Here is a 24648-nt window from a genome sequence, read left to right as displayed (position 1 = left end):
ATCTTAATAAAAATAAAATAAAATAAAAATACATCCAAATTACTGAGCGACGACACTGTATTATGACTAATGATGTCATGTCGATGATGTCATTTTGGTCGAAAACTGAACTGAGCTGCGTAGTGATGAGTATACTACTTTCTGTAGTATAACATAGCACCTATTAATTAGCTAAATGAGGTGAGCAATCAAAACCTCATTTTTGATAAGGTACCTGCAAAAATTTCATAGTACATTTTATAAACTACTCGGAATCCACTAGTTTCGATACTGGGTCGAGAAAAAATAATCCGCCTCTGCATGAGAAATCCATCCCTGGAGGTAAGCCCTATCAATCTTCCCGGGAAAAAAATACACAGCATTCCTCTTTTGAAGGGCACAGCAAAGCCCAAGTTGGATGCCGGATGTGTGTTAGGGTGTTACTCATACATAACAGCTTGCTGCATCCCATTATCCCACAGATGGACATGATCCCTGTGGCCTCTAGCCCAATGTTACGGGTAATGGATCCTTTCTATGGCCGGGAGTCACTTCTGCTTTGTTATCCTGTCCTACGCTCAATTAGTTGCCGCTGGAATCGGTCTTTGTTTTATTTTTCTCATTTAATAGCAATCTGTAAAAGAAATGAGCTGACTCAATTGGCCATCAGTCAGTAGCCACACAGTATAAACAGATAAGAGGTTAACAACACGGCTGCACCATAAAACATATTGCATGGTGCATCCTTAGAGATTCTGCCTTCGACCTTTGACCCCACTTTGAGGAAGATTTTCAGGAGCTCGGCTGGTTTCTCCAGATGTTTGTTCACGCTTCATGTCAGCCGCTGGGTTCTGGTAGCAGGTGTTTCTTAGTCTGGTGCTTTATCTTTTAGTCTTCTTGTGGATTCTTATAGAGTCAGCAGGATGAGGCCATCGGTCTAACTCGAGCCTTAATTATTCCTATGATATGGCGTTTTATAATCATTATATTATCATTTGTATTTCTATTCACAGATTGGCCCTGAAATAATAGCTACAAAAACACTGGCGCTACAATACAGTAGAACCTTGGACAACATCATCAATCTGTTCCAGAAGGTACGACACTAACCAAAACATACTCAGACCACATACATTTTTCCCATAAGAAATAAAGTCAACCAATTTATCCATTCCGTAAAATGCACATAAATACATATCCATGATAAATGAACATTTAAGTTGACCCTCGCCCTGTGATTGGCTGGCCACCAGTCCAGGGTGTACCCCGTCCATCCAATCCATCAGAGGACGCTGTCTCAAATTCATTCACTCAACGTTTTCCAGCAGGAAGATGCTTTGTCAAGTGTAACTGTATATTAGTGAGTGTGAATGGTTGTTTGTCTATATGTGCCCTGTGATTGGCTGGCCACCAGTCCAGGGTGTACCCCGTCCATCCAATCCATCAGAGGACGCTGTCTCAAATTCATTCACTCAACGTTTTCCAGCAGGAAGATGCTTTGTCAAGTGTAACTGTATATTAGTGAGTGTGAATGGTTGTTTGTCTATATGTGCCCTGTGATTGGCTGGCGACCAGTCGAGGGTGTACCCCGCCTCTTGCCCGAAGACAGCTGGGATAGGCTCCAGCACCCCCGCGACCCTCGTGAGGAAAAGCGGTAGAAAATGAATGAATGAATGAATGAAGTTGACCCTCATTGAAGATGGGATTTTTACAAAGAAACAAGATTTGGCAACAAGAACATGGACACCACTTTGTGTTATTTCTTGAAGTCAGTCTTGCTTTTCTTTTGACCACGGTTGCAAAATAACCCAAAATGGAACCAAAGTGCCAGTACAGTGGCGCCTTGGTTAAAGTTATTATTTCATTCCATCAGGTACTACTCAAACCAAAATGGACTCTAACCAAAGCAAATTTTCCAATAGTAAATAATTCTTCCAGACACTCACAAACGTTAACATGAACAACATTTTAGAGACAATAATTATAGTTTCATAAGCAGAAAATTGGGGCTGCACGGTGGAGGGTGGTTAGCGCGTAGACCTCACAGCTAGGAGACCTGAGTTCAATCCCACCCTCGGTTGTTTTCTCCGGGTACTCCTGTTTCCTCTCACATTCGGATTTATTCATTCGGATTGGCACTTTTCTTTGGGAATGAGGTGTATAAAAAAGGTTAGATTCTTTCCGTTTGCGCAAATAACCCGAATGGAATTGGACTATTTGGGTCCATGTAAACGTGGCTATTGACAGTAATCCATTGTAGTGTGTGTAATGATTGACATATGGGTTGACCAATGTCTGCATGTTGATGTCGGCTTACTTACTGAATATGTTTTGTACAGTGCAATGTAGCCTCAGTACGTTCGAATCTTGCAAACATCTTTCTGCCGTCTTGGCTCCCATCCTCCTCATTGTCACTTTGCACAAATCTCCATATTTGCCAGGAAATCTCCTTCCTGGGTGGGAAAACATATTTTTCTATGTCGAGACTGAGCAGCTTTATCTGCTTGACCTCGTCTTGGGCGTCAAGATAAGTGTGGGCGGGGTACTATGTACAACGTGCTGATAACAGATTATGGACAAAAGAGCTAATAAGCGAGCATCCAAAATGTCAAGGGGTGTGATAATTTTTTTTTAATATAAGGAGAATATGAGTTTGAATATGAGTTATCAGCCCTGGAACATGTGTGATTGTAGCCTCTATCTGCACAAGATGGGAAATGACAACAGATGAAGGGCTTATTTAATATACTCATTTGCTAAATATGAGGGCTGTCAAAGTTAATGACTTAATGATGCGATAACGTAAGTTTCCTTTAATGATGGTATTTTTTTTTAATGTGCGATTCACCTCCTGTTTGACCAGGTTCTATACCAGGGGTGGGCAAACTTTTTGACTCGCGGGCCGCATTGATATGACAAAATTTACGGGGGGGGGCAGACTATATATTTTACACGTAACAGTCCACCTGGTATTATTGTATCTGTAAAATTGTCATGCAATCTGCTATTATTATTTATTATTTTATATTTAGATTTAAATATTTTAAAAATAATAAAATATTATAATAATTACAATAAAATTAAAATAATAATTATTATATTATTATTATGTAAAATATGCAAATATAAAAATAATATTATATATAATATAATAATTAGCATTAATATAATAATTATAATAATCATGATAGTTCTAATAATAATTATAATAATCTAATAATCTAATAATAATAATAATAATAATAATAATAATAATAATAATAATAATAATAATAATAATAATAATAATAATTGTAATAATAATAATAATAATAATAATAATAATAATAATAATAATTATTATTATTATTATTATTATTATTATTATTATTATTATTATTATTATTATTATTATTATTATTATTATGTGCTTGTGTCCCTTTTTTCAGGAGCACTTTGTAAACAACAGACCATGTCAAAAAACGAAATTGATAAAACCATCAAAAGGTCGGCTCAGGCCATGATGCCAGGTTGTATGTTGAGTTTAAATGAAATACTTTGGAAAGATTGGGCGGGCCGTATTCAAACACTTGGCGTGCCGGATGTGGCCCCCGGGCCGTAGTTTGCCCACCCCTGTTCTATACCATAATATTCATTTGCATTAGCACTCAGTAAGGTAATCAAATTTTAAAAATGTGAAATGTGAACATTTTTATGGATTTTGGACACATAAAGCACACCAGATTATGAGGCATTCTCGTTAATTTTTCGAGAAAATTAAATATTTCCAGAATTTATATCTTTATACATAAAATTTTATGTAATTATCGTTGTAGTTGCATATTTCCTCAACTTATAGATTAAAAAAAAAATTCTATCTGGAAATAAATGTGATTAATTCAAAGCTAACTATGGACATATGTGATTAATCATGATTAACAATTTTAATCAATTGACAGTGCTACTAAATAAAGTCTTGCATTAAATGCTCATTCATTCATTTTCTACCGCTTATCCTCATGGGGGAGAGGTGGGCTATACCCTGGACTGGTGGCCAGCCAATCACAGGGCACATATAGACAAACAACCATTCACACTCACATTCATACCTATGGACAATTTGGAGTCGCCAATTAACCTAGCATGTTTTTGGAATGTGGGAGGAAACCGGAGTACCCGGAGAAAACCCACGCATGCACGGGGAGAACATGCAAACTCCACACAGAGATGGCCGTGGGGGGAATTGAACTCGGGTCTCCTAGCTGTGAGGCCTGCACGCCAACCACTAGACCACCATGCAGCCATAATAAATATTATATAATTCTATTCTCCTTAATGACTTTGTCCGAAGCGTCGCAAGCACCGTCCCACCTTTTGACGCTGCTCCTCTTCATCCCATCCATTCCCCAATGAGACAAGGAAGCTTGGCACTGACGAATGGAGACCCTTTGTCCGGTCCTTCTCTTGTCCTGCTTCCAGCTGATTAGGCAAACCTCTTGAGGTCAAAGACATTTTTTTTCCAGACCAAATTCGTCGTCTTTGCCTGCCATTAAGCATTTCTTCCCACAAAAGTGAATCACTATGGATTTGATGGGTATTTTTTAATATGTATGAGTATATTTCTAAAGTTAGCTTTTTTGTAAAGCAGCACGTCACATGCTGCTTTAAAAATATTAACAGAATATGTGCTTTTAATTGTGTTTTTTTTTTACATGTGTTCCAGATTACTGGTTATATTTTTGTATTATTGTCCTTATATAAATATTTTATACATAGTATTTTATACATATTTGATTATAAATTTAAATATAATTTTCATTACCTAAATTACATGTAAAAAAAAAATCAAATATTCCATAAATTTATCAAGATTGCTTTTAGAATTATAGTTTGATTTTTCAAATTATTGATTTATGGCACTAAAACCAAACCTAGTTTATATGTAAAAATGTATTTTGACAACGATCATGTGTCACAAAACCAGGAGTTTTGTTAAAATGTTAAAAATACCTAAAAGTTTCCCTAAAATTACTACAATGACATGTATTACAATTACTACTATTTCTTAAATGACTGGTCAATTTACACAAAAAAAAATATATATATTATACTCAAGAAACATATTGTTTGAGTTGTATGCAACTAAAAATAAACAAATAAAAAACAAAAACATTAACTGGTGATTTTATCAAAATAACCAAGCTACGTTAGCACATTTTGCACATACTTTATGCACATTGAAGAAAAAGTAGACTTTTTGTACAATATCTCACTAAATATATTTACATGACATACAATTTGCCATCAGTGCAATACATAGGAATGTTGCATATTTACCAAAATGTTAAACTCTTTCCTTTTTATGAATGCCAACATATAATTGAAAAAAAAAATGACAGAAGCTGAGAATGTTTTTGTTAGTTTTTTTCTCAAAGAAACATGTGCAACTCTCATTTTGCTATCGGACAGCTTCACAGGAAATAAAAATAAAAAATAAAAATAAAATCTTGGGTTACCAACCTATCCACAATCGGACCACATGTACATATATACTGTATATCTCCATACATGGAATGGATTGCTTTTTGTACAAATATTCTAAACGACTTTGGCAGTTTATAATGAAAAGATAAATGAGTGAATGAAAAAAACGATGTGGTGTAAAGCTTGCCTTTACATGTTCACAGTGGTCATTCAGAAAAGGCTGGAAGCTGATGGCTAAAAAGAACAAAGAATAGTGTTAAGAAAAAAAAATTGTCCATCTTTTGTGGAGGCTGCTGTCATTTACTGTTATGATTAGAAAATGACAAGTTTTATAGCAGTCATCGCCATTAAAAAAAACCAAAAAAAAAACAATCAAAACAAAAAACAAGTGGACTTACGATACAAAAAAAGGCAAGAGGGGGTCAGGACCCTGCTTGGTGGTGACTGTGGAAATAACTGTGGGATAAGACAATAATAACACAATATTCTGGACGTGCACAACCATAAAGTGGTAAGAAAAAAAAAACAAAACAATATAAAAAAAATGCTTATATAATTATTTATTATATGTATTTATTATTTAATACAAAAATTGAGCATATAAAACATGGGACCCCACAATGGTACTGGATGGAAAAAACAAATAAATGTAATAAACAAATCAATTTTTGTCAAAATGTGACAAAAAAAAAATGAAACAAAAGGACATAAACATTGCTGGATGGATGAAACTATAAAATAAATTTTTAAAAACCTCCATAACGGTGTGAAGAAAATATCTAAATATAAAACCAAAATGAAACCCAAAAGAGTTGTGGGTGAAAAAAAAAATACTAGGAAATACATAAAATAAATACATAAAAAAAAAAGTGGTGAGTGGACAACGGATGGAATTAAATAAATGAATAAAATAAATCATATTTAAAATAAATGACTACACCCAAAATAAATCAAACATCCAGGCTCTACAACGGTACAAAAAAAAAAAAAAAAAAAACAAACAAGACTGCAACAATCAGAACGCCACACGGTCAGAAAGTTGACTTACACCGGACAAAATAATCGAGCAAATTTTCCCACATACTAAGTTCATCGCCATAATTCATATACGTTTTTCTTCTTCTTTTTTTTTTGTGTTTGTTTGTAATTTTTTTTTTTTTTTTTTTACTTCACTGGTTTGGCACTTTATTGGAACAAATCGCAGTTCAAAAAGACTAAATGTTGTACAAAAAAAGGTATCTCATGTCTGGTTTGTAACGTAAGTGGTAGAATATAGTACTTAATAGTAAGCATACGTTAAGTAAACACTTGTACGTACTTGTAGTATTCAAATGAACATTCCAACAGATGTTTTTACGCACATGCACAAAAAACAAACAAACACAACTTGCATCGCTCGCTTCCTTGCTTTGGATCATCTCAACGAGGAACCCGCCCACAAACATCCGGAACATCACTCGGAATACTGCATGTTTTCATGTTGTTGTTCGTTCGCATTACGATACTTCCTCCGCCGAGCGCGTGTCCGTCTTGAGACGTACAAACTCTTTGGCCACTTCGTCGTTGGTCCTTTGAGAGAGTATCCTCATAATGGTGAGGCCCGTCTCGTCCATGGAGATGCTCTTTACCAGAGGGTAGTTGGCCGAGCAGCTGCCCGAATCGGCCAGCTCTCGTAGCTGGATGACGGTCATGCCGATGATGCGGTCCTCGCGGGCGAAGCAGTAGTCCTTCACCGACACGTGCAGCTCATAAGCTTCCGGGCCATGCTCGTTGCTCAGGATGCTAACGGGAAAGCAACATTGTTATATTTGAATTGCAATTACATTAGCGTAAGATTATGCTAAGAAATGCACTAGTTATTTTTGTTGTCAGCTAATGATAGTGATTTGACAAAGTTTAGCTTTGGAGTTTAGCTTTTAGAGATTGGAATATTCCTTTCCATGGATACCATTGTTTTCGGAAAATTCATTCGGAAAGAGAAAAAAACACCTCATGTAAACGTGACTGATGACTTTTTGTTCGATGACACTTCCTCTGAGGCTTCTTATTGGAATTGCATGAATAGCTAGTATTACAACATTGGTTCTGTTGCTGCTGTGTTGTGCAATGCATGTGTTAATTAATGACCGTGTGATCAAAGAAAGCTACATACTTCTTTGTACTTTCTCATGCACTCCAAATGATAATAAACTAGTAGATAGTAAACTAAAATTAAAATAAACGCCTAGTAATTTTAATAAAATAAATTAATAATAATAAATAAAATAAATAATAACATTAAATAATAATAAATAAATAAAAAATTTAATATCTAATGATACTATCTCTATCTTTTTTAAATATTATTTTTAAATATATTAATTACATGAGTTGATTAAATAATTACATCATTTCAATTTTAGTTATTAACTCATTCGCTACAAAAATGTATTTAAACGTTTTTTTTTTCAAACCAACGGCTCGCTCCGATACACGTATTAATACGTGTATGTGTTTTATATATATATATATGTATATATATAATGACTTGCACATACTGTAATGTACCAAATAAAAATTACCCCCCCCCACACACAAAATAAATAAATACATAAATAAAATAAAAATAAATGCCTGGTAATTTTAATAAATTAAACTCCCTAAATTTGGTTGCATGGGCATCCACTTTCCGTGGGTCCGTTACTCACTATTGGAATGTTTCGTTGTACTTTGGGGACCAGTTGTTGTTCTTGGTCTTGGTGCTGAATTTGCGCTTCTTGTCAGCCAGGTGCGGCCCGATGGCGTTGACCTCGACAAACGGCCGGAACATGGCGTTGGTCTGCCAAAGGAGGTTGTTGACGCCGACCACTGGATATAAAAAAAGGTACGCAATAACGGTCATTATGTACACGTACTGAAAGAATAATGTACGGTTCTACACGGCATACAAGAACTGCACACGAATGGGATTTCTCTTGTGTAATGGCTGTGATAATGAACACAGTGGAGACACGTTCACTCCCGAATTTATTTTTGTTGCGGTGGCTGAAAATATTCACTGAAATGGTGCGATTACGGTGAAAGGCTGCACTCAGGCCTCTTTGTTGTGCTGTAACAAGCTAACGGCACAGCACCCCCCTGGCTCATCTTATGTATTTCTAATAAAGATAAATGTAAGTCCATGAACGTGTCATCATAGGGGTTATGTTGCTGACAAAGTGGCTGATGAGCAATAAAAAAAAAAGGGTCTATTTAACCAAATCAGTGCTGCGAGACTGAATGGAACAGCGGGAGGTAAACGATGACAAGTATTCCGCCCCCTGTTGGTGTGAACGATCGTAAATCATAATTGATAGGATGAGCTGTTCAAGAAAACCGGTCCCGCCCACATCTTGCATGTGTTTTTTATATATATAATGACTTGCACATACTGTAATGTAAACAATGATAGACATTACTGTGTTTCCTCCAGTAGGGACAATTAATCTCAATTAATCTCCTGGTGTACACGACAACTAAAAAAAACACCAAATAAAAATTAACCCCCGCCACACACACACACACAAAGTAGATAAATACATAAATAAAATAAATAAAAAAAAAAATAAACGCCTAGTAATTTTAATAAAATAAATTAATAATAATAAATAAAATAAATAATAACATTAAATAATAATAAATAAAAAATAATAATAATTTTAATATCTAATGATACGATCTCTATCTTTTTTTAAATATTATTTTTAAATATATTAACTACATGAGTTGATTAAATAATTACATCATTTAAATTTTAGTTATTAACTCATTCGCTACAAAAACGTATTTAAAGGTTTTTTTTCAAACCAACGGCTCGCTCCGATACACGTATTAATACGTGTATGTGTTTTTTTTATATATATATATATATATATATATATATATATATATATATAATGACTTGCACATACTGTAATGTACCAAATAAAAATTACCCCCCCACACACACAAAATAAATAAATACATAAAAAAATACATAAATAAAATAAAAATAAATGCCTGGTAATTTTAATAAATTAAATTAATAATAATAAATAAAATAAATAATAATATTAAATAATAATAAATTAATAAAATAAAATAATTTTAATATCTAATGATAATATCTCTATCGTTATTTAAATATTTTAAAATATATTAATTACATTAGTTGATTAAATAATTACATCATTTCAATTGTAGTTATTAACTCATTCGCTACAAAGACGTATTTAAACGTTTTTTTCCAAACCAACGGCTCGCCCTCATAGACGTATTAATACGTGTCTTTTGTGTGAGAGACACAAACACGTGATGATGCTACTCCACAAATAATTATCATTCATCAATTATTTGATGCAGTTTTTAGCCAAAAAAAAAAAACAACCACAAGGTGGCAGAAATCCATTTTATATGTTATACATGTTTAAAAAAAAGAATAGAATAACCCTGAATCAATGTCTGGTACTGTAAGAGTGGGTAAAATAAATAAATATGGAAAATAATGTACATTAGTTCCGAAACGGATCCAGAAGCCTTGCTTGTTTTTAGCCCCCGGCTTCACTATCTCAAGAGCTGCATTCGCCGAGCCTTTGCTGCAAGCGCGAATACATTTAAATAGAAATGACAACTTTACAGAGTCGGAAAACAAAAAAATGGCTCTCACCCTTCACGCTGACTTTGTGCTCTCCAGTGCCAGGATGGGAGATGAGGTTCACTTGTATCGACACCTCGCCCACCGAGCCGTTACTTGACTGACCTGAAAGCATACAGTAGCAGCAACAGCATGTTTAGACAGTAGACAAAAACTAAATATTGCTTTAAAGCCATAAAAACCTACAGGGAGAGCACGTTTGTTTCTACAGCGGCGGCTGCAAAATGTTGTCTTTTGCTTCAGGCTTTGCTAGAAGTTTGAATGTCATGAAGAGACGGATGACGCAAAGGAATATAAACAAATAATCTTCTTCGACAATGAAGCCGTAAACAGAAATGCCAAGCAAACTGACGCATCAATACAACTTTAACCTAAGTAACTTATTTTAGTTGCAGTCACACAAATTACACACAGTTAGACCTGGATTGCTGAGCACATGTTTTGCAGAGAATTAGCGGCCTCGTGAGCCGCCTGGCCTGCTGAGCGCTCGTGCGGTTGATCAAGGAGCACGCTAGTCGGATAGCTGATCGATATGTGCCAAACATGCTGCATGTGTTATTGCCACTAATGAAGAAAACAAGCCAGGTGATTTATTGTAACGATACTCTTAAGAGGGAGGGAGTCACTGCTGCATCGTTAAACTAAGAACTTCTGTGAAATAAACACAGAATTAAATAAAAGTAATTAATGGAAAATATAGTTTATAAGCACTACATTGGAATTGGGCATTAAGATGTGTAATATACAGCCGTTGAATATCAGAATCAGAATTGCATTCATTAGCCTACATGGACCCAAATATTCCAATTCCATTCGGGTTATTTGCTCAAACGGAAAGAATGTAACCTTTGTATACACCTCATTCCGAAAGAAAAGTGCCAATCCGAATGAATATATAATCGGATTCCCAGGGGTGGAATATTCCTTTCCCCAATCCGATTGAGGTATCTTGTACCCGCTCAATCGGAAAGTTGTCAGACTGCGTTCTTCTTCGTGGTGTTTTTCTTCTTCTGTTGTTTATTGGCGGTTGGAAAGCAGCTTTCGTGTGCATTAGCGCCATCTGTGGAACAGAATCTAAACCCTTCTATACGCCATTCACAAGTCCACTTTTATTAAAAAAGAAAATATATATCTATATAAAACATGTCCCGAGCTTAATTATAAAATATTAGCAAGATTAAACTTTATCTTTTCCTGTTCCCGGGTGCGTTCTTATAGCGAATGCTGAGATATGACGTAACACGCAGCTCGAGACGTTCTTCAATTAAAAAAAATGGAGGTGAGCAATCGGCACTGGACTGCTAAGGAAAGTTTGTTTTTGATTTAAACTAAATTTCAAGACTGGACGAAGGAAAAACTGGCAATACGGAGTTATTCCAACAAGTGAAAGAAAAACTCGAGGAAGTCGGTATCACGTGATGTTGGTGTTTACGTTTTACTGGGCATGCCCTATTGACTATTCTAGTTGATTATAGCGGCGCATGTAGAGATTGGAATATTCCTTTCCATTGCTTTCGGAAAGGTCATTCGGAAAGAGAAAAACTCATGTAAACATGGCTACTCTCTTTAGGTACTGTGTTCTTGCTCAGACAACGGCCATTAGTTCCCTGTTGACTCATTCATTGGAAAGTCAGTCATCTCCAAACTGTACCCCTGATTTGCTTTATTTGAATATTCAGTTACTGGTGGTTTATATGTCATTATAGGCAGTATGATGATTGGTGATATGGTGACAAGTCCATCGCAGGTTTTATATACATAAACCGCTCATTGTATTGCATACAACGAAATTTGAGTGCAACTCCACGGTGCATTTTGTAGAAAGTAAAAATAAAAAAATAAGGAAAAAAAATAAAATAAAGAATAAGAATATAAATATAAAAAGTTGTTCAGAATAAATGTAAACATATGTACACCAAAAACAATAACCAGAATGTGGAATTGCAGTAAACAAAGCTAGTATTGCACATATTGTACCTGAATTTCACTTGAATTAATCTAGTCCAGTATTGCACATTTTAAAGCTTATTGTACATAACAGTGAAATATGTGTTCTAGTAGTGCAGTATTGTTCATCTATGATTGTTCATTGCAGAATGAGATAAGAATGGGATTTTCCTTTTACATTCCACCTCTGTATATGGAGCTTGGTGCAAAAAAAACAAAAAAAACAAATGCTAATAATAACAGACAGAAAGTGGAGCTTTAGCCATGAATTGTTGTGTTCGCTACGACCTAATGAGGAACGAGATGCATGTAGGCTTCCATGGGATAAACTGGTGCACACTCTAAATGTGTCGTTGTCACAAGCGACGGGGGCTGGGGGTGGGGGTGGAGTTGGATGGGGGCGGCATGGTGATTAATGAATGCTGCTCCTCGCCACACTGTTTGCTGACCTAATGCGCATCAGCTTGCTCGCCACTTCTCATACAACAGAGACAGGTTTCATACGGATGACAAGCACGTCAGTTAGCCTATATGCATTCTATATGTGTGTGTGTGTGTGTGTGTGTGTTGGACACCTGGAGGGATTCCAGCGAAAGGGGGGGGGTAGGGTGGTAAAGGTTGGTATAGAGACAGATGAACAAGGCACATAAAAAGTAGGGCAGTGATGATAAGGGAGAGAGTGAGTGAATTTATAGTTTCATATTTTTCCCATAATGCATTCGCTCACACCGAGGTTTCATGCATTTGTGATACCAGAGAGAGAAAGAAGAGGGGGGGCGCATCGGAGCGTGGGAGCCTGCAGGGCACAAAGAGGGTGAAGAGGCCAACCTTTTTATTTGTTTTTATTGCTTTCTATTCATTTAGAATGAGAAAAAAACAACAAGATGCATGAAATTACTGCCGTGTCAGGTCCTGGACCCTGATCCCTTCAGCTTCATGGATAAGCAGCTGAGACTGCTTGGAAAACATGGAATACTATCAGGCTTTGATTTGCAAAAATGAGTGAAAATTAGGCTAGTAGTTTTTTTCCAGGCTTTTACCCAGCCTTACAACTACTGGTGCCTGGATCAATGCCAGAAATATCGATATTTTGATACCTGGATTTGCAAACTAATAATGAAATTAATTATGTGATATATTATAATGTTAACACAGGCTAAGCCCCCCCCCCAGTTCTGTTAAGACCTCTAAAGTCAGGAGTGAAGAAGATGTTTTACTGACTGCTATTTTTAAACTTTATATATCACATGACTTTCCGCCTCCCGCCATTAATAACATGTTGTTTACTTCCCAAAGGAATCTATAGTGGAACCTCAGTTAGCATCCGCCCCGGTTTGAGTGTTTTTCAGTTAACGTAAAAAAAAAAATGTAAACCAAAATTTTGCTTTGGTTTGCATTTAGTTTTCAGTTGCCGTACAATTTCATGCCTTGACGTGTTATTAATACGCTGCATGAGTCCTCCACAAAAGAGGAAGGTGGTGTTGTTTTTTGGGAACAATCACTTGAAGAATCACGTTTTCATGCTATAAATGGATTTTGAAGTGTTTTCTGCATGTTAAACTCACTTTAAAACTATAAAACACATTTTTGTGTTCATATTTTTGGTTTTGTGGAAGGGATTGAAATAGATTTATTCTGTTAGAGTACTAATTAATGACACTAAGCAAGGTTCTACTGTATAATTGTGGTATACCCCATTTCAAGATGGCTTTCCGCCTCCTGCCATTAATAACATGTTGTTTACTTCCCAAAGGATTATATAGTGGAACCTCAGTTAGCATCCGCCCCGGTTTGAGTGTTTTTCAGTTAACGTAAAAAAATGTAAACCAAAATTTTTCTTTGGTTTGCATTTAGTTTTCAGTAACTGTGCAGTTTCATGCCTTAACGTGTTATTAGTCCTCCACAAAAGAGGAAGGTGGTGTTGTTTTTTGGGAACAATCCCTTGAAGAATCACGTTTTCACGTTATATGTATTTTGAAGTGTTTTCTGCATGTTAAAATCACTTTAAAACTGTAAAAACACATTTTGTGTTCATATTTTTGGCTATGTCAAATGGATTGAAATTGATTTATTCTTAGACTCTGTTAGAGTACTAATTAATGACACTAACCAAGGTTCTACTGTATAATTGTGGTATACCCCATTTCAAGATGGCTTTCCGTCTCCTGCCATTAATAACATGTTATTTACTTCCCAAAGGAATCTATAGTGAAACCTCGGTTAGCATCCGCCCCAGTTTGCATGTTTTTCAGTTAACATAAAAAAATGTATACCAAAATTTTGCTTTGGTTTGCATTTAGTTTTCAGTTGCCGTACAGTTTCATCCCTTAACGTGTTATTAGTCCTCCACAAAAGAGGAAAGTGGAGGTGGAAGTGGAACACAAATTTTTGTGTTCATATTTTTGGTTTTGTCAAAGGGATTGAAATATACATTTATTCTTAGACTCTGTTAGAGTACCAATTAATGACACTAACCAAGGTTCTACTGTATAATTGTGGTATACCCCATTTCAAGATGATCATTGTCCAAACATGTAAACAAGTTTGTCTAATAATAATAATAATAATAATAATAATAATAATAATAATCATGGCTTTGATGTTATATAGCGCTTTTCAAGGTACCCAAAGTGCTTCACAGTGAATTAAATCCATTATTCATTTACTCCTCAGTCACACACTGTGATAATCTACATCTGTAGCCACAGCAGGGGTAGTGTTGCAGAAAGGGTAGTGTTACGGAAAGGTGGCAGCCAATTCATGCCTACAGCCTCTCTGACTAAATGCAGATGGAAACACTTTTGTGCATATTTTCTTTAGTTGTTTAGCTACGAGTCCGGAAATCGACATAAAGTGGACATGCGGTGTTATCATCCGAATTACACTTTTGGGGGGAGCCAGAGAGCAAAAAAGCCATCTTACCTTGAGAGGTTTGGGTGCATATATATTTCTTAATCAAGGCATCTGTAGGTTGAGTGTAAAGGCTAAGAGCATATTTGAGGGACTTCATATCAGGACTCTTTTCCAGGAAAGTTTTCTTCAGACCGTTTCCTCCGGCATGGAAATATTGCTGAAAAAAAAAAAACACACAAAGTGTTAACATTACACAGTGTGTTGTGAATTGCCGGTACGGGGAGCGTGAAGTCACATTTGCAGCTAATTACCATGTATGTAAATGACCATGTATGTAAATGTGTAAGGCATGCCTGCATTATTTGTGATAGGCCTGACAGTACAGGGCAAAGCTCATCTTTATTACGTCCCAGTGTGTTAGAAAGTGAGAAAGAAGGCCGAGTCCAGTGACTGTACCGCTTTGTGGATCTGGCTTGTTTAGATTGATGTATTTCTCCGTCGTAGAACATGATTATTACAAAAACAGATTTCTAAAGACACCAATCCTCTGTTTGTAGTATTGGGGGATAGTGTGTTAATTGCAACTATTGTTTTTTTACTATTTACCATTTACCATTTTCACCTCCAGTCCTCCATTTTATGTAGATTTTGCAGTTGGTGCTCCAAGTGCCTTGAAGTTGCGTGCTTTTCTGGTAATGTCAACATTGCACTTTGTCGGACGCTTGTCCTATGTACTCATTCATTCATTTTCTACCACTTTTCCTCACAAGGGTGCGACAATGCTGCCTGAGGAGCACAAGAGCCCAGAGGGAGGCTGACGTCATTGCAGCTCCCTCAGGCAGATGCAAAGCATTATAGGAAAACTATCCTCACGAGGGTCGCAGGGGTGCTGGAGCCTATCCCAACTGTTTTCAGGCGAGAGGCGGGGTACACCCTGGACTGGTCGCCAGCCAATCACAGGGCACATATAGACAAACAACCATTCACACTCACATTCATACCTATGGACAATTTGGAGTCGCCAATTAACCTAGCATGTTTTTGGAATGTGGGAGGAAACCGGAGTACCCGGAGAAAACCCACGCATACACGGCCGAGGGTGAAACGAACCCTGGTCTCCTAGCTGTGAGGTCTGCACGCTAACCACTCGACCGCCGCGCATCTCCTATGAACTCATTCGCTACCAAAGATTTATGTTCTTTTCAACCCGACCGCTTGCTGCCAAAAATGTTTTTAACATCTTTAAAGTCTTTTTTGCACACCAGGGACAAATAGATGGTGATGATGCAACTCCACAATACAAGAGATCATGTTTGGTGGAGTTTTAAACCGAAACAATGCAGATTATAAGCATTTTATAAGAACACAGCCTGCATCGTTCCCATTGAAATACATGGTGCAACAACCAGGAAGTGAAAAATCTTGTAAAATCTTGTAGTGTAGCATGAAGGATGCTAAAAATGTTTCTTTTCATTTAAAACAACCATATTTTATGTTGTGGCTAAATATTTATGGCAAATTTTGTATCAATATGCAAGTTATGCTTGGAATCTTTTCACAAAAGCCTTTTTTTTGTTGAGAACCGATATATTCCTGAAATGTACCTATGTTCTATGGCTGATTACTAAAGAACGGAACAAACCCTTTCCTTCTGATGAAAGATGGGGTCTAACCTTTCTTTTGGAATAAATCATATCTGCGTATATTGCCCAATAACACAATATTCCGTGTGCCTTGAAAAGTCAGTCCAAAAAAGGCTGGTATTGAGAGGTACGGCTTTTGAACGAGTTAATAGGGGCTAATAGACGGTTGCTATGGTTCGATTCCCATGTTGACATATCCTTGTGAAAGATACTGAAACAAAACAGTGTTTCTACAGTGAATTTACGTTTATTTATGTTATAAAAAGTAATACATTTTTCCTCATCACGAGCTGGTAGAGAAGCCCCTACCACTATCTAGCATTACTTTTTATTTTTATTCAGCTGTCTCTGCAGCAGTTCCTAGAGGTTATGGTTCAACCAGTTGCAAATGTGCATTATTAAAAATCTGTCCATAAAGCTGTATCCCTTTCATGAACCCTTCTGTGGGCCAGCACATCTATCCATTATCCTACCCATTAGTATGCACCAGTTCAGAGTTCAGTCTGGATAAAATGTTTTCAGAGGGAAAATCCAGCACCTTCTTAGGGGATTTAGTACGACCTGCTGATGTTTCATTTCAATGCATGCCATCATTTTACGCATCACGTTTATTGATCTTGTCTGTTCTGACTCTCCCTGAAAGCATTACTTATCGCTGTTAATTGACTGCCCTCATCGGAATACTGATGAAAACAATCCTGGTGACGTGATTTATTGAAACCTTCAGGTAAGTCGTCTTGGAGACGGTGTGATCAATTGGATTTCTCAGTTTCACAGCACACCTTCCTGTGGGCTGAGGCGCCGTTACTCCAAAGTTGTTGTTGTACAACAACAGCGAGGTGCTGTCAAGACATGCCCTTGGTCCCAACAGTCGTATAATACAGAATAAAAATGGCCGCACATTTCATTTGCTGAACATTTACGAGCCATCAGGAAATATAAAGGAGAGTCAGAAAAAGTGATCTGTTTTCAAAGTGATTCCTACTTTTGGACCATCTGTACTTGTTGTGCTACAAAGTATGGACGTACGTAAATAAAACACTCAGCATCCTTATAGTGTCTTTCTCATCCATGTTCTAGACCAGGGGTGGGCAAACTACGGCCCGGGGGCCACATCCGGCCTGCCAAGTGTTTGAATACGGCCCGCCCAATCTTTCCAAAGTATTTCATTTAAACTCAACATACAACCTGGCGTCTTGGCCTGAGCCAACCTTTTGATGGTTTTATCAATTTCGTTTTTTGACATGGTCTGTTGTTTACAAAGTGCTCCTGAAAAAAGGGACACAAGCACATAATAATAATAATAATAATAATAATAATAATTATTATTAGATTATTATTAGATTATTATAATTATTATTAGAACTATTATGATTATTATAATTATTATATTAATGCTAATTATTATATTAATTATATATAATATTATTGTTATATTTGCATATTTTACATAATAATAATATAATAATTATTTTAATTTTATTGTAATTATTATAATATTTTATTATTTTTAAAATATTTAAATATAAATATAAAATAATAAATAATAATAGCAGATTGCATGACAATTTTACAGATACAATAATACCAGGTGGACTGTTACGTGTAAAATATATAGTCTGCCCCCCCCCCCCCCCCGTAAATTTTGTCATATCAATGCGGCCCGTGAGTCAAAAAGTTTGCCCACCCCTGTTCTAGACACAGGCGGTAGATGGAATGAAATAAAATGATGAAATTAAAAAAAAAAGCTTGAATGGAGCTTTTGGGGCCTTCAATGTCTCGGACATACCTTGATAGTGGGAAGCACGAGGTCCATGGCGGCACACTGACGTGGAGTCAGACTTCTGGCTTCCTCTCGGATGACGTGCTCCTGCAGGAAGGGGACACAACATCAAGATAATGGCCAGAGCAAAGTCATGAAGCTATGAATATTGCGGAGTAATCGCTTGATGCTGCAGGCGTCGCAAATGTGGGCTTGAAATCGCTGAAGGGAATGGGAATGCTGCCATATCACGCAAAGATGGGGAAAAAAAATCTATTTTAATCACAAGCAGTACAGCCAAAAAAAAAAAAACGTATGAAGATTTTGTAAGCCAACCTCGTCAGGTCTCCAGTGTCTATGAAAGTAACAAAGGTGTAGATTTATATTTTGCAAAAGGTTTATTAGCACACCTATGCAGACATTTATGGCGCAGTGCTGTGAAAAAATTAGACTTTGCGAATGGAACGCAAGTTCCTGCCCCGGTTTCTTTGGATTTAATCAATCACCACTCCGCTTTGAATTGATTTTCAAGAGGCAAGGCGAGACAACAAGCACTTTAATCAACATCCGTGCTAAAATGCGAGCAGTGTCAGGTGCCAAATTGCACCAGGCAACAATACATTTTCATTTACTTCGTTACAGTTAGACCCCAGTTAGACCAGTCTTGAACCAGTCATGATGTGCTATACATATTACTATGGTACCCATTATGTCATTGATTGGTATGGATACGTGATTAAAAAAAAACATTTTTTTTTAGCTCTATTAGGAAAGCAGGAAGTGAACAAATATAACAGTTACTGATTGTCTTTGTCTTACTGATGGATTCATATACTGTTAAATAAAACATATCTTGCTTTATGCGGGAACATTAACCATGTTTTAGTTTGAGACAGAAAATTACCTCAGCATATCGTACTTCAGTACAAGGTGCATTATTAAAAAAAAACAACAACAACAAAAAAAACCTTAAACTGTATTATGGAAAGCAGGAAGTGAACAAATGTAATAGTTACTGATTGTAAAAGTATCAGATGGAGGGGTAGGATTTAATAAGCTTTGCTTCTTCCTACTCCTTTCGGACATGTGGAACTGTGAACTGATTATGGGATGCATTCAATTGTAATCTGATGCATGTTCAAATGAAATAAAACCATTACCATTACCATTACCCCTCCTCTAAAAAACACAATGTCACAATAAAACCCCCCTTGCAGCGAATATAGAGCTATGATGCTATGATTGTAACCGTTGTAATAATACAAAATTTACACAAGTGTCCCTAAAATAAGACTATTATTACTCACAATCCAAAAACAAGATGATGATAAACTACTTTAACGCTTGAGGGAGGATATGGACACACGCCCATCCAGGTGCTCTAATATCCAGATGTTACTTCCTCCGAAGCAACATCCTGTAAAACACAGGAAAACTGGCAAAAATATACATCAAGTGTACATCTGCTGCACAACTCCAATGTTAAATACCTCAGGTACTTGTTAGTAAAAGCACAATGTGAGCGCTGATCCATGCATGGAGACGCGCTGCAAAAAAAAAAACCCGAGGCAACAAACAAACATCCTGGGGTCACATCAGCTATTAAATAGGAGTCTACGCTGGATAAAGCTGAGGCAATCTTACTGCACTTTTTTTTGGGTTTTAACTGCTACTATTCCACGGTTAACATTGCATAATATGATGAATATGAATATATGCGTGCAATGTAGTGTACATGTACTGCTCAGATACTGCAACTTTACAAAATCCTTGAGGACATACAGGAAAATTTGACATAATGCATTTATTGGACCGCATAATTTAGTGTTGTTTTCATTCCTTCTCTTTGCCTAAGTCTATTTGCACGTGGGTATGTTCAAAAATAGTAAATGTCCTCTTGGTTTATTAAAAATAAGCACATTATTGCATGGAATTACATCCGCATAACAGAAGGCATTATGTAAAAAATAAACATATATATATTGGTATAAGACACACTGTATTATGAATCATAATTTATTTGAAAACATGATAGTGGCCTGATTTTAAGTGGGACAATGCCATTTTAGATACCAACATATGGGTCCATTTGAAGATGTAGCTACTGTATTTATTAGGGGTGTCACAAAAGCTTGTGTCACAAGACCTCACAAAATTGAAACGTGGCAAAATTCCCATGGGCACCAAGCCTGGGTTGGTATTGAATTAATTATCACACAATAAATGAAAATGAACTTGATCATTTTGCTGGCTTCAAAATATTGCCATCTGCATGCATGTCTGTTTTCCTTGTCCCTCGTCTCTAAACTGGCAGAAAGAGAATTGACTCAGTTTTAGCACATTTGTTCCATAAAACAACAGAATGAAAAGAGTGGGGCGGTTTTTGTCTCGGTGGGTGGAGGTGGGGGCCGATAGCATACACACGGAATGAGACCATGGGACTGCACATGGAGTGACCTCTCCAGAGTGCAAGTTGGTACCCATGAAACAAGTCGCCCTTCTCCAAGTTGGTACCCATGAAACAAGTCGCCCTTCTCCAAGTTGGTACCCATGAAACAAGTCGCCCATCTCCAAGTTGGTACCCATGAAACAAGTCACCCTTCTCCGAGTTAGTACCAATGAAACAAGTCGCCATCTCCATGTTTGTACCCATGAAACGAGTCGCCCTTCTCCAAGTTGGTACCCATGAAACAAGTCGTCCATCTCCAAGTTGGTACCCATGAAACAAGTCACCCTTCTCCAAGTTTGTACCCATGAAACAAGTCTCCCTTCTCCAAGTTGGTACCCATGAAACAAGTCTCCCTTCTCCAAGTTGGTACCCATGAAACAAGTCGCCATCTCCATGTTTGTACCCATGAAACGAGTCGCCCTTCTCCAAGTTGGTACCCATGAAACAAGTCGTCCATCTCCAAGTTGGTACCCATGAAACAAGTCACCCTTCTCCAAGTTTGTACCCATGAAACAAGTCTCCCTTCTCCAAGTTGGTACCCATGAAACAAGTCGCCCTTCTCTAAGTTGGTACCCATGAAACAAGTCGCCCTTCTCCAAGTTGGTACCCATGAAACAAGTCTCCCTTCTCCAAGTTGGTACCCATGAAACAAGTCTCCCTTCTCCAGGTTGGTACCCATGAAACAAGTCGCCCTTCTCCAAGTTGGTACCCATGAAACAAGTCTCCCTTCTCCAAGTTGGTACCCATGAAACAAGTCTCCCTTCTCCAAGTTGGTACCCATGAAACAAGTCTCCCTTCTCCAGGTTGGTACCCATGAAACAAGTCGCCCTTCTCCAAGTTGGTACCCATGAAACAAGTCTCCCTTCTCCAAGTTGGTACCCATGAAACAAGTCTCCCTTCTCCAAGTTGGTACCCATGAAATAAGTCGCCCTTGTCCAAGTTGGTTCCTATGAAACAAGTCTCCCTTCTCCAAGTTGGTACCCATGAAACAAGTCGCCCTTCTCCAAGTTGGTACCCATGAAACAAGTCTCCCTTCTCCAGGTTGGTACCCATGAAACAAGTCGCCCTTCTCCAAGTTGGTACCCATGAAACAAGTCGCCCTTCTCCAAGTTGGTACCCATGAAATAAGTCGCCCTTGTCCAAGTTGGTTCCTATGAAACAAGTCGCCCTTGTCCAAGTTGGTACCCATGAAACAAGTCCCCCTTCTCCAAGTTGGTACCCATGAAACAAGTCGCCCTTCTCCAGGTTGGTACCCATGAAACAAGTCGCCCTTCTCCAAGTTGGTACCCATGAAACAAGTCGCCCTTCTCCAAGTTGGTACCCATGAAACAAGTCTCCCTTCTCCAAATTGGTACCCATGAAACAAGTCTCCCTTCTCCAAGTTGGTACCCATGAAACAAGTCTCCCTTCTCCAGGTTGGTACCCATGAAACAAGTCTCCCTTCTCCAAGTTGGTACCCATGAAACAAGTCTCCCTTCTCCAAGTTGGTACCCATGAAACGAGTCGCCCTTCTCCAAGTTGGTACCCATGAAACAAGTCTCCCTTCTCTGAGGTGGTTCCCATGCAACAAGTCGCCCTTCTCCAAGTTGGTACCCATGAAACAAGTCTCCCATCTCCAAGTTGGTACCCATGAAACAAGTCGCCATTCTCCAAGTTGGTACCCATGAAACAAGTCTCCCGTCTCCAAGTTGGTACCCATGAAACAAGTCTTCCTTCTCCAAGTTGGTACCCATAAAAGAAGTCACCCTTCTTCAAGTTGGTTCTCATGAAACAAGTCTCCCTTCTCCAAGTTGGTACCCATGAAACAAGTCGCCCTTCTCCAAGTTGGTACCCATGAAACAAGTCGCCTTTCTCCAAGTTGGTACCCATGAAACAAGTTGCCCATCTCCGAGTTGGTACCCATGAAACAAGTCGCCCTTCTCCAAGTTTGTACCCATGAAACAAGTCGCCCTTCTCTTCTCTCAAAGGGATGATCCACTGGAAAGGCTCAAGCCAGTACATATGGTTCCAGTGACTCCACAAGAGTTGTCAAAATAATGTTACATGCAGCAAAGTACTGCCTTTGGGACTTCGGCACCATGTGCCCCGGGCCAGAGTGAACGTGGGGGTATTGAGGACTAATAGGTAACTCCATGTCCATGTTATACTTTTATAATTTTTCATTGTACTTGTCATAAAAGTAATGTTAAATCTTGTCTCGTGAAGAGAATGACAATTAAAAAATTTCTGCAAAACTTACCTTCAGTTTGGACAATTGCCCCAAGTCCTTTGCAGCATTGAAGATCATCTGAGCTCCTTGCTGCTGGAAGAAGACATAATTGTTGTTTTTATGGTATACTGCATGAACAGGCAAACTAAATATAAAAATGCATACGTAAAAACCTATAATACAGAATATTATGCAATCAAAACCTCAGTCTCATCAGTCTATTCCAGGGTGTGACTGGTAGTCACACCTCAGGTACAGTAGGTGCAATGTGATTTCTGTCCCGGTTGCGGAACACTGGACCAACTCTACACTCTTGGAAGAGTACTGGGGGTTCACACAGCCGGTCTACATTTGCCTTGTAGACTTGGAAAAGGCATTCAACTGTGTCCTTCAAGTTGTCCCCTGGGGGGGTGCTCCGGGAGTACGGGATTGGTGATTACTTTGTACCTTTTGGCCCCTGTACAACCGGAGCAGGAGCCCGGTTCGCCTTGCCAGCCTGTTTCAGATGAATGTTGGCTTCTGCCAAGACTGCCGTTTGTCACCAATTCTGTTCTTAATTTTTGAATTAAGACAGAATTTTGAGGCACAAGTAAGGCATTGAGGGGCGTCCAGTTTGGGGACCTTAGGATCTCTTCTCTGCTATTCACAGACGTGGTCCCGGGGGCCTCATTAGGCTGTGACCTTCAGCGTTTTGCTGGGACAGTTTGCAACTGAATGTGAAGCTTTAGCACCTCCACATCCGAGCTCATGGTTGTAAGTCGGAGTGCATTGCACCCTTGGGGTCTTGCCCCATGTGGAGGGGTTCAAGTATCTTTGGGTCTTGTTTGCGAGTGAGGAAATTTTGGAGTGCAAGGTTGATAGGTGGTTTGGCGCAGTGTCTGCAGTAAAGTGGTTGCTGGAATGGACCGTCATGCACGGGAAGAACATGCATGAATAATCTTACATTATAGCTTTTCCAAGGTCTTGGTCTATTCTTATTTTCCTTTTTAAAAGGATGCTGGGAATGTAATGCAACCTACTGTACAAAGTTGCACTAATTGTGGAATCCACTCAAGAGAAAAAAAGCAGTAAACTCACGCTCTGGTCGCTTAGCGGAGGCAACACAATCGTCCTCTCGATGGTGTTCAGCACTATCTTCCAGAGCTCTTTGAGGACACGTTTCAGCACCGTCTTCTCGCATATCTTGGCAAACAACATTAAACTGCAAAATGGTAAAAAAAAAAAAAAAATAGCACATTTGTCAGGTCAATACTAGAAGCATGTGTTTTAAAACTGAGTCAACATGGCCAGAGGCTCCAAGAAATGACGTCGTCTAGATAATGGGATTAGGCAAAATGCTTTAATAAGCCCGATTGGAATCCAACAAGTCCACTCGTTATGTCATTTCCATCTTCAGACTGACATTAACTAATTCCCACGGGGGAGGGGCGGGTCTCTACAATTGATTCACAGTGTATCTTATTATCTTATTTCCCCAAAACATCATTTTACAACTCACCACTGTTATGAAAAGACCAGGGACCGCAGTCACAACATGGAGTTCAATGCACTTGCAGTACATCGCTGGCTGCTTGCCATTCTCCGACACACACACACACACACACACACACGCATAATGCTTGATGGATCCATTTTTTTTTTCAAGCCAATAAAATCACGACAGACAGCTCAGTCAAAGCGGGTGCGGTGGAA

At 38.0% G+C, this 24648-nt stretch overlaps 1 protein-coding gene across 5 annotated transcripts in view; it reads right to left on the bottom strand.

The window, feature by feature from the left end:
- Positions 1–5169: 5169 nt before the first annotated feature.
- unc13c (unc-13 homolog C (C. elegans)) overlaps positions 5170–24648 on the bottom strand; it is a 140649-nt gene continuing 121170 nt past the window's right edge. For 3 of the 5 annotated variants that reach the window (XM_058089739.2, XM_058089741.2, XM_078795499.1), the window contains 7 exons: positions 24034–24157; positions 22987–23049; positions 18326–18406; positions 14963–15110; positions 10106–10198; positions 8130–8289; positions 5170–7224 (listed from right to left, as the gene is read on the bottom strand). In XM_058089739.2, coding sequence (XP_057945722.2) covers positions 6939–7224; positions 8130–8289; positions 10106–10198; positions 14963–15110; positions 18326–18406; positions 22987–23049; positions 24034–24157 — 955 coding nt within the window. In that variant the 3' untranslated portion in view covers positions 5170–6938. The remainder of the gene's footprint in view (positions 7225–8129; positions 8290–10105; positions 10199–14962; positions 15111–18325; positions 18407–22986; positions 23050–24033; positions 24158–24648) is intronic. The other 2 variants (XM_058089740.2, XM_058089742.2) reach the window with 1 other exon arrangement.

This window comes from Doryrhamphus excisus, linkage group LG13, assembly GCF_037039965.1.
Source record: "Doryrhamphus excisus strain RoL-2023G ecotype Guam linkage group LG13, RoL_Dexc_Guam_v1.1, whole genome shotgun sequence".
In the NCBI taxonomy this organism is placed as follows: Eukaryota; Metazoa; Chordata; class Actinopteri; order Syngnathiformes; family Syngnathidae; genus Doryrhamphus; species Doryrhamphus excisus.
The sequence above is the reverse complement of the archived record's forward strand: the minus strand, read 5'-3'. Positions and strand labels throughout refer to the sequence as shown.